The sequence below is a fragment of the Phocoena sinus genome, chromosome 1 (genome assembly GCF_008692025.1).
Source record: "Phocoena sinus isolate mPhoSin1 chromosome 1, mPhoSin1.pri, whole genome shotgun sequence".
Classification (NCBI taxonomy): Eukaryota; Metazoa; Chordata; class Mammalia; order Artiodactyla; family Phocoenidae; genus Phocoena; species Phocoena sinus.
In genome coordinates, this window is record NC_045763.1 from 44748056 (window position 1) to 44760126 (window position 12071).

At 58.3% G+C, this 12071-nt stretch overlaps 1 protein-coding gene across 3 annotated transcripts in view; it reads right to left on the reverse strand.

Moving 5' to 3' along the window:
• Positions 1-942: 942 nt before the first annotated feature.
• Positions 943-12071, reverse strand: part of SLC1A7 (solute carrier family 1 member 7) — a 47078-nt gene continuing 35949 nt past the window's right edge. Inside the window, exons 5-11 of one of the 3 annotated variants that reach the window (XR_004351117.1) lie at positions 10615-10837; positions 6697-6796; positions 5764-5997; positions 3623-3789; positions 2713-2847; positions 2179-2281; positions 943-1589 (exon numbers count right to left, since the gene is read on the reverse strand). Coding sequence is in view for 2 of the 3 variants with exons in the window: in XM_032640448.1 (XP_032496339.1) it covers positions 1371-1589; positions 2179-2281; positions 2713-2847; positions 3623-3817; positions 5764-5997; positions 6697-6796; positions 10615-10837 (1209 nt within the window). In the remaining variant the exon portion in view is untranslated. Of the gene's footprint in view, positions 1609-2178; positions 2282-2712; positions 2848-3622; positions 3818-5763; positions 5998-6696; positions 6797-10614; positions 10838-12071 lie in introns of all 3 variants that reach the window. The other 2 variants (XM_032640448.1, XM_032640462.1) reach the window with 2 other exon arrangements.

The following is a 12071-nucleotide window of genomic DNA, read 5'->3' on the forward strand; positions in this document are numbered from 1 at the left end:
GCCAGGCTGGCTGAGGAAATGTGTTTCTTTTGTGAGGACCGGCCTCAGGGCCCTGCCTGCAGAGCAGAGCCCAGGCTGCGGGCAGAGTGGTCTGTCCACACTGTGGCTGTCCAGACAGGCCCCTGGGCAGCCTGGTTTGCACTCTACCTCCTGCATGTGACGGTCCCCACTCCAGCCACCAGGATGGGCTCATTTGCACGCTGGCGGCCCAGGCAGGCCTGTCCACACGCTGACAGCCCAGGCAGAGCTGTCTACACTTCAGCTACACGGACAAGGCTGTTGACATTCTAGCTTCCTGGACAGCCCTGTCTGTCCTCTGGCTGCCCAGACAGGCCAGTCTGCTCTCTGCCTGTATTAGCCCAATAAAGAAATGCTGGCCAGAGTATGGTCGCTAGGCCCACAAGATTGAAAAAGAAAATACCTTTATTTAGTCATCACTGAATTTGCACACACAGAAGGGAATAGAAAATCTAACTCCACTTCATCACACGGGCTTTGGGGGAGCGCTGACCCCAGGGCCACATGGGTAGCTTGACTAAAGCATCCCAGGTGAGTCTTCCTCCCCAGTCCCGGCCAGCCCACCTGTTCAGTGGGAGGCTAGCCCTGGTGTTTCTAAGGGCCCTGTGGCTCTGATGAAGACATCCTCGTCTCCACATCCTCTATCTTTGTGAGAGAGAACTGGTAGGACAGGAGACAGGATGGGCCCCCATACACACAGGTCATGTGGCACATGGAAGGCAGCGGTCTTGGCCTTAGGCTGGGCCCATCCTTGGGGAGAGCAGTTTGTTTGAGGCCACGTGTTACGGGGCAGGGTGGGGGCTGGCCTGGGCTGGGACACAGCTGGGGCAGAACCAGGACATTGCTATGTCTTCATAAATTGAAAGCAGTGGTGGCTTTGGGGCTCCTGGGAAGGGGTGGAGCCTCTCTCTTGGCATCTGGCCTTGCAGGCAACCCTATCCTCCGGGAGGGAGGGAGGGGCCGAGGCTTGAAAGCCTTGAACTAGAGTCCTGGCCCTGACATTATTTGCTCTGAGACCTGGGGCAACTGTTTTCAGCTCTCAGAGCCTCAACTCTGTGTTCCAGAAAGTGGGGACCGTACCCCTGCCTGCCGCCCTCACAGGTCAACACGATGCAAATGTTGCAGTCGGGGCTTGGGCTACGCCTGCCTGTAACTCTCCAGCCGGGGCTCCCACATGCAGTCTTTCCCCTTTCTGAGACTCCACTTTCCATCAAGTGGATCTCATTCCGGACTCTCAAGGTGGGGGGAAGGTAGTGTGAGCCTGGTCCTGTGCTCAGGAAAGTCGTGAGTTGAGATTCTGCCCTCGGCCCCTGATCACGGAGGGCTCCCCTAGCCCCTACAGCTCCGCAGGCTCAGACGTTGGTCTCAAGCTCACTGATCTCAATGGTGCAGTGGTCCAGGCTGGCGGCAGCCGGCTCCTCATCCTGCTCTACCTGGATGGGGACGTGGTGGGGACAGGTGGGGCCCAGGGTCAGCTCTGAGGCCTCAGCCACGCTCTTCACACAGCCATTCTGCTGGGTCGCCACGATCTCCTGGAGGCTCACTGGGCTGGTCTCGCAGGGTGGCAGTTTCTGGAGAGGGGAAACAGGTCTTGGCAGCAGCAGGTGAGACTGGGGTTAGGCAGTAGGGAGGACTGAAGGAGCAAAGGGCTGGGGACAACCCGACTGGGTTTCCTACAGACGTGCTGGGGGATCTTGATAGGTCACAGGGACTCTCCGGGCTCCAGTTCCTGCCTTCTCCTGGGACTGTCTTAGTAGAGGAGGGCACCTGGCCCACGGGGTCCAGTGCGGGAATGGGCGGCTCCCCTGCCTGGCCTCAGCGTCCTCCCCATGGAGTGGGGCAGCCTGCTACACGTGGTTACTGATGAAGCCCCAGCAGACGCGTGAACGCGGGCATTGCTGTGGGCGCTGCTCCCTGAGGGCACTGACTGTGTTCACCACTGCTGTTCCTGTGTCTGGATCAGCGCTGGCCACAGTGGGTGCTCAGCAACTTGCCGTTAGAGGAATCTGTCACCGGGTGCCCACGATGAGAACAAGGCATGGCGGGATCAGGCGAGGGCTGCCCAGCTGGTGGGTGGCCGATGTGCTGCCTTGCCCACCCCACCTGGCTCCACCCCCGGGTCTTTGGGCAGCCCGGCTGGGAGGGAGGCACCGTTCTCACCTCAGTGCCCGTGTCCTGAGTGAAGTCCTTCCGGCAGACATGAGCCATGATCCCGGCGGCCAGTGCATCACCCAGCACGTTAATCATGGTGCGGAAACGGTCCCTGGTGGGCCAAGGCGGGCAGTGAGCGGCAGGCCCTCTGCCGTAAGGGGAGCTGGAAGAGGACAGTGCTCACCCCAGCAGCACCCACAGGATGGGCGCCTTCCTGGTCCTCCCAGCCCACCACCCCCTGGTGATGCTAAAGTGGGTGGTGCAGGGCCGGCTTTGTAGGCATACGTGACTGTGCAGTGGCTCAGGGCCAGTGTGCAGAAGGGCCCGGACTTGGGCTAATGCTCTGCTCCCACCCTCTTGAAATTCTTTATAACTTTCGAACAAGGGACCCCACATTTTCATTTTTGAAAACTGGGCCCCGCAAAGAATGCAGCTGGGCTGGTGTCAGCGAGTACCCGCTGTGCCAAACCACGGCATTTCCCCAGCCCACCCCGAGTGCCTACCACCCAAGGGATAGGGGTGGGTGGGGCGAACCCCACTTACAGAGCCCAGTCGACAGCGATGATGAGGGTGATGTCATCAGTGGGAAGTCCCACGGAGGTGAGCACGATAACCATGGTGACGAGCCCGGCCTGGGGGATGCCAGCTGCCCCGATGCTGGCTGCGGTGGCTGTGATGCTGCAGGAGGGGCAGGGAGCATTGCTGGGCCCTGGACCCAAGGAGGAGGCCAAACTCCCAGGGCCTCTGGGGACAGCGTGTGGAGCAGGAATTGTTAGGAATGCCACATCAGGGAGTTCCCTGGGTGGGAGGCATGTCTCTGCTTAAGGTCCTGTGGTCCCAGAGGCCCCCATCCCTGGCCTCAGCAGAACCTCCTGAGAAGTTTGTGGAAAACCCTGTGTCTGGAGCCACTGTCTCTGTAGGTTTCCAGCAAGCTGCCCACAGATTCTGATTGTCCACTGGCACAGCTCTGCCCAGCCTCCCTCTAGGACTGGGTCCCCAGGGTCAGACTTGTGCCCTCGGGGTGGCATGTGAGGCTTTCCCCTTGGCCTCTGCCCCTCACCCTAGCACCCTTCCCTCAGCTCTAGCCACACCAGCAACTCTTCCACCATCCCTCAATCCTGCCCCTGGCCTCTGCTTACCCTGTGCCTGCCTGCATCACCCTCCCCTGCTCTGCATGTCCAGACTGCAGGCCCTCCTCTGGCCCCAAGCTTCCCAGCCTGCTCAGAGCTCCCCCTCTGCAGGGCAGTGCTGGGGAAGGAGCCTGGTGCCCTGAGTCACGAGGCCAGGTCACGTTTCAGCCCCAGCACTGGCTTGCTGTGTGGCCTGGAATAAGCCCCTTGCCCTCTCTGGGCCTCAGAGACTCCATGAGATCTGGGAGCTCAAGACTCCTGAAGGCCGTTCCAGAGTACCCCCCGCCCCAATCCACACTGGGTGCAGGGTGTCGGGAGTGCACCTGATGGTGATGACCTGGCCGAAGTCCAGATCATAGTTGTTGACCTGGGCAATGAAGATGGCGGCCACAGCCTCGTAGAGTGCGGTGCCGTCCATGTTAATGGTGGCGCCCACGGGCAGCACGAAACGGGCAATGCGCCGGTCGATGTGGTTGTTCTCCAGCAGGCACTTGAAGGTGATTGGCAGTGTGGCTGAGCTGTGGGCAGAGGGGTCAGCGTCTGCTCATCACCCTCCTCCAGGATGGGCAGGGCCCCCAGGTTGTCCGCTGACCGGTGACGGAAGCTCTCCCCGCCCCCCCCCACGCCAGGCAGTTGGCCCATCTGGGGTAGGGGGAGAACAGGCTGAAGGGGCTTTGAAAATGGCCACATGGCCAGGCTTGCCCAGGCCCAGGGCCTCAGAGACCCCCATAAACACGGGTCAGGAAGGGAGTTACCACCAGCCGAGCTCCTACTATGCGCCGGGCACTGTGCTTTATACATCCTCATGGCTTCCTGGGAGGGAGGGGTTTTAAGTCCCTTTTACAGGTGACAAAACTGAAGCCCAGAGGGGAGGAGGGGCTGACCCTGTGTCACACGACTATGCCAAGTGCGGATGAAGAGGTCAGTCAAAAGCAGGGCTCTGGCGGGACCGCTGGCTTCAGATTCCGGCCTCCCACTAGCCCAGTGGCCCTGGCACCTCCTTAACCTGCATGTGCCGTAGTTTCCTTGTCCCAAGCAGTCCATACATTACAGAGCTATTAGGATTAACGAGTGGGCCCTCAGGAGAGCGTCTGCATACTGTAGGCGCTCAACCAGTGGTAGCCACTGCTCACGGTGCAGCTGTGTTGTTACTGAGCTCCCAGTGGCAGTGTTGGGACTGAAACTCAGGTTAGCGTGGCCCCAGAGCCCTTCCTCTACCACAGGCCATTGCCTGGGAAGCTCACTGGCACCTGCCAGAGCCCCTCATGGGCCCCAGGCATGCTGGGCCCGAGGCCGTGGTTCCTGCCAACAGGAAATGGCAAGGGCTGCTGGCTCTGTCACGGGGGCCAGCAGCTGCTTGGGGCTTCGTCTTTCCCTCTCACCTCCTCCCTCGGCCCTGGGTGAGGGTTCCTGGAGAAGGCTTCTAGGGCTTCTCCTCACTGGGCTTCTGCTCCTCCTGAGTCCTGTATGAGGTGCTTCTGCTGCCAAGGGTGGGCCATGTGGCTGCCAGGGAAGGAGGTCTGTGGTGGCCCTCATTCCCGTTTACAGATTGGGAAGCTGAGGCCCAGGGAAGAGAAGGCAGTAAGGGATGCAGGGAAGAGCCAGGCCTTTGGTGCCAGAGACATGGGCTCAAGTTCGGGTGACTTCTTCCATGCGGAGCTTGGACATTTGCTGTGGGGAAAACCACCCTTTCTTCACAGGGTTAGATGCCCAGTAAGTGACCACCTCCTTTCCCCCACCGCACCCCTTGCTCAATAGCCAAGTTTGCATGACACTGCCTCCCTGGGTCTCCTGCACGCGCTTTGGCCTGGGATCTTTGAGGACAGGTGCTGCTTCATCAAGCCCAGACCGGCCTTAGTGGGTTATCTCCATTAATCCCACAGTAACCCTATGTGGCAGAGGCTACGATGATCCTCAGTCTGTATCCGAGGAAACTGACAGGGAGGTCACCAGGAAGGTCAGGTGACCGGCCTACAGCCACACAGCTAGTGGGTGATGGAACCATGAGGCAAGTTCCCACTGTCCGGGGACACCGCCAAGGTTGTGACGGGGCAACTTGCCAGGCTGTCCCAGTGACAGCAGACAGGCAAGGTCCCTAAACAGCACAGGGTCTGACTTCCACAGAAGCACCACGTGGCAGCGCAAGGCAGCAGCGATAGCGATTGCAGACTCAGCACTCTCCAGCTCTCCCTGCCCCTGTTGCGTGGAAGCTGAGCCCCATGTGGACTGAGTGAACCCGGGGTATGTGGGCAGGTGGGGGAGGGCTTTCTGCCATTTGGGCAGGTAGTGCCTCAAGCATTACATTTTAAGAATGCGTCTTGTTACCGGAGCGTCTCCCAAGTTTGCGAAGCAGGTCACGCTGACGCTTTCCGTGGTTCTATGGCTACGGACAAATGATGGCTGGACAGAAGGACAGCATTCAGCCATGGTCTCCTCCCCCATCCTGCCCGTTGCCCAGGGCTACCTGGAGGAGGTGGCCAGCGCAATGAGCAGGGCCTGGAGAATGCCGCGGATGAAGACGATGGGGTTCTTTTTGGTGATGAAGAAGTAGAGCAGGGGCAGGATGAAGAGGCCGTGCACCACCAGCCCGCACACCACGGTGACAGCGTAGAAGCCCAGCTTCTTTCCCACGGTCGTGGGGTTGTCCATCTCCAGGATCTTGCCAGCGATGAGGAACACGATGCCAAAGGGGAAGTACCTGGGGTGGGCGGGGCAGCCGGCTCAGTGCCGGGCACACAAAAGTCCTGGGAGGCCCTGGCACTGCATCACTGCCTAGCCTCACCCTTCTATGCCTCCCGGGGCCCCTGTGAGGACAGAATGAGACGGTGTGCCCAGGTGCCTGGCCCGTGGTGAAAGGAATGCCATCTCAACCAGCCCAGCGAGGCACAGCCTCCTGCCGCTCTGCCTTCCTCCGTCCAGGCCTTTGAGGAGCTCCCCTGCCCTCTGCAAGCCCACGTTTCAGCCCAGCAATACCACAGCCTCTGGGGGTGACCTCGGCAGGCCTTTGCATTTCCCCATCTGACTGTGCAAGGTTAAATTAGAAGATTCCTAAGGTCTGAACTCTGAACCAAGAAGGGGCAGCTGGTTGTCACTTCCAGTGTTTCCTTTCTCCAAAAACTGAGCTGATGGGGATGGGGAAACTGAGGCCAAGAGCACAGGGCCAGGTTTATTAGCTCTTAGCTTGCCGCCAGTGGGCCTGATGGGGCCAGAAGTGGCAGGCCCAGGGCTGGATCCCGGCCTAGTCAGGGCTGGGGGGATCCAGGGGAATGCAGCCTCCCCGGCAGCTTTCTGCTCCCTCCTACGGGACCACGGTGTCCCTCCAGCTGCCCAGGGCAGAACTGGAAGGGGGTGGAGTGGGTAGAAGAGAAGCCCCCCGCACCCCCACGATGAGGCTTACCACACAGCCACTGCCACGATCTTCATGACGGACTCATTGAGGCACTGGCAGAAGCTGACCAGGGGGGCCCCGCTGTCACCCATACGGCCCAGCATGACGCCTGCGGGGGGCAGGGACACAGCATATCACAGACGCCGCAGACGGCGGCAGGTGTGCATGGCGCCTACGTGTGCCAACACACGCTGGTGGCCAGGCAGGGGACAGACCACAGGGCCACGCAGATCTCGGCGCTTAGCCGACTGCCCAGCGGCCTCTGACGCCCCAGCGCTTCCCTCGCACCTCCCCTCTCCTCCCCGCTGGAGCAGGCTGTGACCTCCCCACAGGGCTCTCATCTCTTCCTCCTCTGTCACCCCGCTCTACCCAGCAGCAAGTGCCATGTTCTAAAGACAAAAATGCTCCCTGCCAACACCCCCGACTGGCTTCCCTGTACACACAGCATAACCAACACTCCCACACCCCCCGCTTCAGGCCCCAGTTGATCTGACCCCGTTTACAACTCCCGCCTCTGTCAGGCCCTGCTCTCCCTTCCTCGCTGTGCTCCTGCGTTGCGGCCTTCTTCACGTTTCTAGACTACATCAAGCTCTTGACTGTGGTGGGGCCTTTGCCCGCACGGTACCCGACGCCTGAAGCTCTGGCCTGGCTGGACACCCGCTCCCACTGCCCTGGCAGACTCCCCACCTACTCCCCTCTATTTCACTTCTGTCTGATCCCTTCATATCACTTATTACAACAGTCGTCTGGTGATTTTTTCTGTCTTCTCCAGTAGAAGGTTAACCCCATGAAGGCAACTCATCATTAGATGGATGAATGAATGTGCGAATGAACAAATGAATGAATGATAAAGCCTCTTCCGGAGCCCCTGTTACCCTCCCCTTGGGGTTCTGGGCTCTCCTTCACTCAGGAAGCTTTCACGTGTGTGCTATTCTGTGGGGGGAGCTCATGCAGGTGAGCATGGTGAGGCCACTCCTGGAACAGTGACAAGTGACTGCTCTCCCTCTGGTGACACAAAAATGGAGAGCAAATCACACCCTGTGACTGCCCTCATGGAGCTTACTGTCACTGTGTCCGAGAGGCTCATCCACTGACTCAGCTGGGGAGGGGCAGGATTTGAACCCTGGTCTGTGGGACTCCAGAGAAGAGCTCTTTCCCTGCCCATGAAGCCGAACCCACGCTGTCTGGTGAGCAGCTACCACGGGCGATGCGGAGCGGTGGCGCCCTGCCGGGGTGGGTAGGAGAGGCCAGACATGCGGATGACACTGGGCCCAGCCCTGTGCATCTGGCCCACGGAAGCCTGACTGAGCTCAGAGCCAGGTTTTCTGCTGGCTCTGTCCCTTCTCGGCTATTCCTGTTCCTCATCAGGCTCTCTGGGGCATCCATGGGCTCCGGCTGGCTGGGTGGTAGTGTGCATGGGACGCAGGGGGTGGCAGGGGGCTTCCTCCGACAGGCAGGGCCAATGACACCTTAGCACCAGGGAGGAAACGGGGAAGGAGGTTGCGGTGAGGGGAGCAGCCGCGCAAGTGTGCTCGCTCACGCTCAGATGTGGGCACACAGACGTGGGTGCAGCTAGAGCTGGGCACACACAACAAATACACCCTGACACGTGGACAGTTGCATGTGCTCAGCGCTCAGCAAACAGTGAGTTGAAGGGTCTCAAAGGTTTCTTTAGCTCTGCCAATAGATGTCCTTTCAGTGCGTTCCCACCCCTAAGAGAGAGGCGATGGCTGGGAGGAGGAAGAAAGTCCAGGCTTGGGGACAGATTATCAGATAGACTGAGGATGCTTCCAAACACTGTCTCCTCACACACTCGGGTCTCTGAGGTCCTGGCCCCTCTGTGTGCCTGCCTGGCCTTTTTTTTTTTTTTTTTTTTTTTTTTTTTTTTTTTATGCGTTACGCGGGGCCTCTCACTGTTGTGGCCTCTCCCGTTGCGGAGGACAGGCTCCGGACGCGCAGGCTCAGCGGCCATGGCTCACGGGCCCAGCCGCTCCGCGGCATGCGGGATCCTCTCAGACCGGGGCACGAACCCGCGTCCCCTGCATCGGCAGGCGGACTCCCAACCACTGCGCCACCAGGGAAGCCCCTGCCTGGCCTTTTGACCACGACAATAAGTGCTCCATTACCCCTTATCATTCATCCATCCATCCATCCATCTACCCGTCTCTCTGGAAGATTATTATTATTATTATTTTTTTTGCGGTACTCGGGTCTCTCACTGTTGTGGCCTCTTCCGTTGCGGAGCACAGGCTCCGGACGCGCAGGCTCAGCGGCCATGGCTCACGGGCCCAGCCGCTCCGCGGCACGTGGGATCTTCCCGGACTGGGGTTCGTGTCCCCTGCATCGGCAGGCGGACTCTCAACCACTGCGCCACCGGGGAAGCCCTCTCTGGAAGATTTTACTGAGTACCTGTTCCAGCCAGTCCCGTGGAGGTTATGGGGCTAAATGGAGAACAAGCCCTGTCTCCGCCTGCATGGAGCGTACACAGCTGCCGTGCAGCCGTTAAACAGTCACACAAACAATTACATAACTGCACTGGGTCAAACATGTGAGTAACACAGGGCACCTGACTGGGGGGCCAGGTAGACTTTCCCCGGGACGGGATGCTTATGCAGAGGCCCCTCAAGGATGAGAAAGGTGCAGGGGAGAGGGAGGGGCAGCAACAGCCAGGCTGAGGGAGGTGGGAAGGGCCCGGGAGGCGCCTTCCGGGAACTGGCGGGCAGCGCGGCGCGGGGGGGAAGTGAGCAGGACGAGAGGGGGCAGCGTGGCCGGAGCTTGCAGGCTCTGCGGGCCGCGCGCGGTGTTTGGACCCCTCTTGGAGTACAGTGGAGCCAGTGGAGGCTTTACGTGGAGACTCAGTGACCCCGTGAGGAGGACACACCGGGACACGGAACTCTTGAGGCGGCATTTGCAGAAACCAGGTAAGAGATGACGACGGCCTTGGCTGGGGCAGTGCGCCGAAGGTAAATGCACAGACTGGAGAGAGATTTCAGAGGCAGGCCTGACTGGATTTGGGTGTGGGCTGAGGCAGAAGGCGGGGTAGCAAGTGACCCCCAGGTTCCTTGGCTGAGAATCCAGGAGGATGGGGAGGCCTTCCACTGAGAAGAAAGCCCTGCAGAGGAGTCGGAAGCCAGAGAGGCCCTCCCAGGTCTGGGGCTGGCGCGACGGGGGGCTGATGTGATTTTATAGTGAGACTCGTGATGACCCCTGGGCTGGCCTAAAAGGACGAGGACAAGCTAGATTGCTGTGGAGGGGTTAGGACTTCCTAGGCTCCAAAGAAGGGAGAAGGTTGTATGCATACATTGGTGGGGGTGGCCATGGGCGCACAGGCAGGGGCGTATCCAGAGGTTTTGTGGGATCTGAAGCTTACACAGTTTGTGGACCTCTTCAAGAAAAAGAATACAAAATTAAAAAAAGGAAAAAAGGTACAGGCCCCAAAAGGGGCCTGTGCAAGTTAAGCATTACCAGCTTCCTGGTAAGTAGCCTGTGGTGGGCCTTGGGGACCCAGAGAAGGGTAGCAAAGGGAAGGGTATGGTCAGGGGGCCCCAAGAAATGGCACAGACAGGTCTGCAGAGAGAAGGCCCTGTGGTTGAGGGCTGAGGGGAGGAATGAGGGCTTTAAATAAATAGCCGCTGGGACGGGGCTAGAGGCATGCTCTTCTCATAGGGAGGGCCGACACCCCTGGAGGCAAACAGCACCCAGGGATGGGGAATTCCGAGTGAGGAACATCAGCTCCAGCTGGGGATACCTCCTGCCCCCCCAATGGAATGGGGACATGAGCCACTCCCTTGGAAAGGAAGGGAAGGAACCACCTGGAAGATGGGGAGACTCCAGGCTATTCAGGTTACAGGACGCAGGGATGCAGGGAGGGATAAATGCAAGGAGAGCAGGCTCCACAGCACACCGGGGTGGGTGGGCAGCACATACCCATGGTGGCAGAGAAGATGACGATGCCCAGCACGTTCATGCCGTCGCTGGTGCCAGGCTCTGACTTGTAAACGACCTCGGGCGGTGGGGTCAGGTCCAGGGCGAAGTTCTGCACACGAGAGCCATTCTCCTCCTGGACCCCATAGATGAGGATCCGCCGAGGAGGGGCCTCCTCCGGTGCCACCTTGGGGGACTTTACAACGGGGGTGGTCTTGGTGCGGTACTGTTGGGCGACATCCCAACCCGGAATGAGTCCAAGTGTTGTTATTAATATCAACAACAACAATAATAATAACATCTTGGAAGCACATTTGTATCCACTCATGAACTATTTGATTGACAATAACCCTGTGACATAGGCAGGACAGGGATTATTATCAATTATTATCAATATTTTACCAAAAATAAAACTGAGATTCCTTTATCCATCCATACACTACCCAGCCACACCTCCCTCCATCCCGCCTTCCCTCTTCTTTCTATGCCTCATTACACCCACCTGGGACCCTCTCTAATCATCCATCCATCTCCTACCTGGATAATCTACTTGGATAATCCTCCTTTCACCTGTTTATTCCCTTTCAACCATCCATTATCCATCCATAACAGCCAGCCAGCCCTGCCTTCCACTGATGGAAACTTGGATTGTCTATTTGAAAAGCTCAGCTTGTCCCGAGCTTTCTTGATGAGATGAGGCCCCAGCTGGGAAGAGTTGAGTGACAGAGTCACCTACCTTTCCTCCTCAGCCCTCAGGGCATTCCTGAGTCTTTTCCTCTCATTCCTCAGGTACTAGGAGTCCACACAAGGGCTCCTATCCTCCCAACACCACAGTATCAATAAAGCAAGTCTTCTAGTGGGGGAAAAAGGGAACCACTCAGGATCTGTGCTTCCGTTCCCTCATCTGTAAAATGGGGTCTTAATAATCTACCTCGTTAGGTTAAATGAGACAATATATGTAAAGTGTTGACAGCAGGGTGTGGCACATGGTAAGCCTTCTGTAACCATTACTGCTATTATCACCACCACCACCATCACCATCGTAATCAACATCCCAACGTTGAACACTCTGTGCTGGGCCTTGAAGGATGGGTAGGAGTTTGCCAAAAGATAAAGGGCATTCCAGGCAGGGAAGTGAAGTAGAGCAATATTCTCTCTTTCTCTCTCACATCTTCAATAATTCCCCGTCACTGTTGGAATAATATCTAAACTCCCTAACCTAGCATTCAGGGACCTTCACTACCTGGCTCATTTCACAGATGAAGACCCAGGAGGTTAGGAAAGATACAGTGATTAGCTCAGGGTTTCACAGCTCCTTATTTCGGAGCCTCTTCCACAACCCTCAGCCACCTCCTCTGTGTCTCCAGGCCCAATACAGGGCCCCAGCACAGGGAAGAAGATAGGAAATGTTCGTTGGACGGAGTCAACCAACCGGCTGACATTTTAGAAGAGGAAAAGAA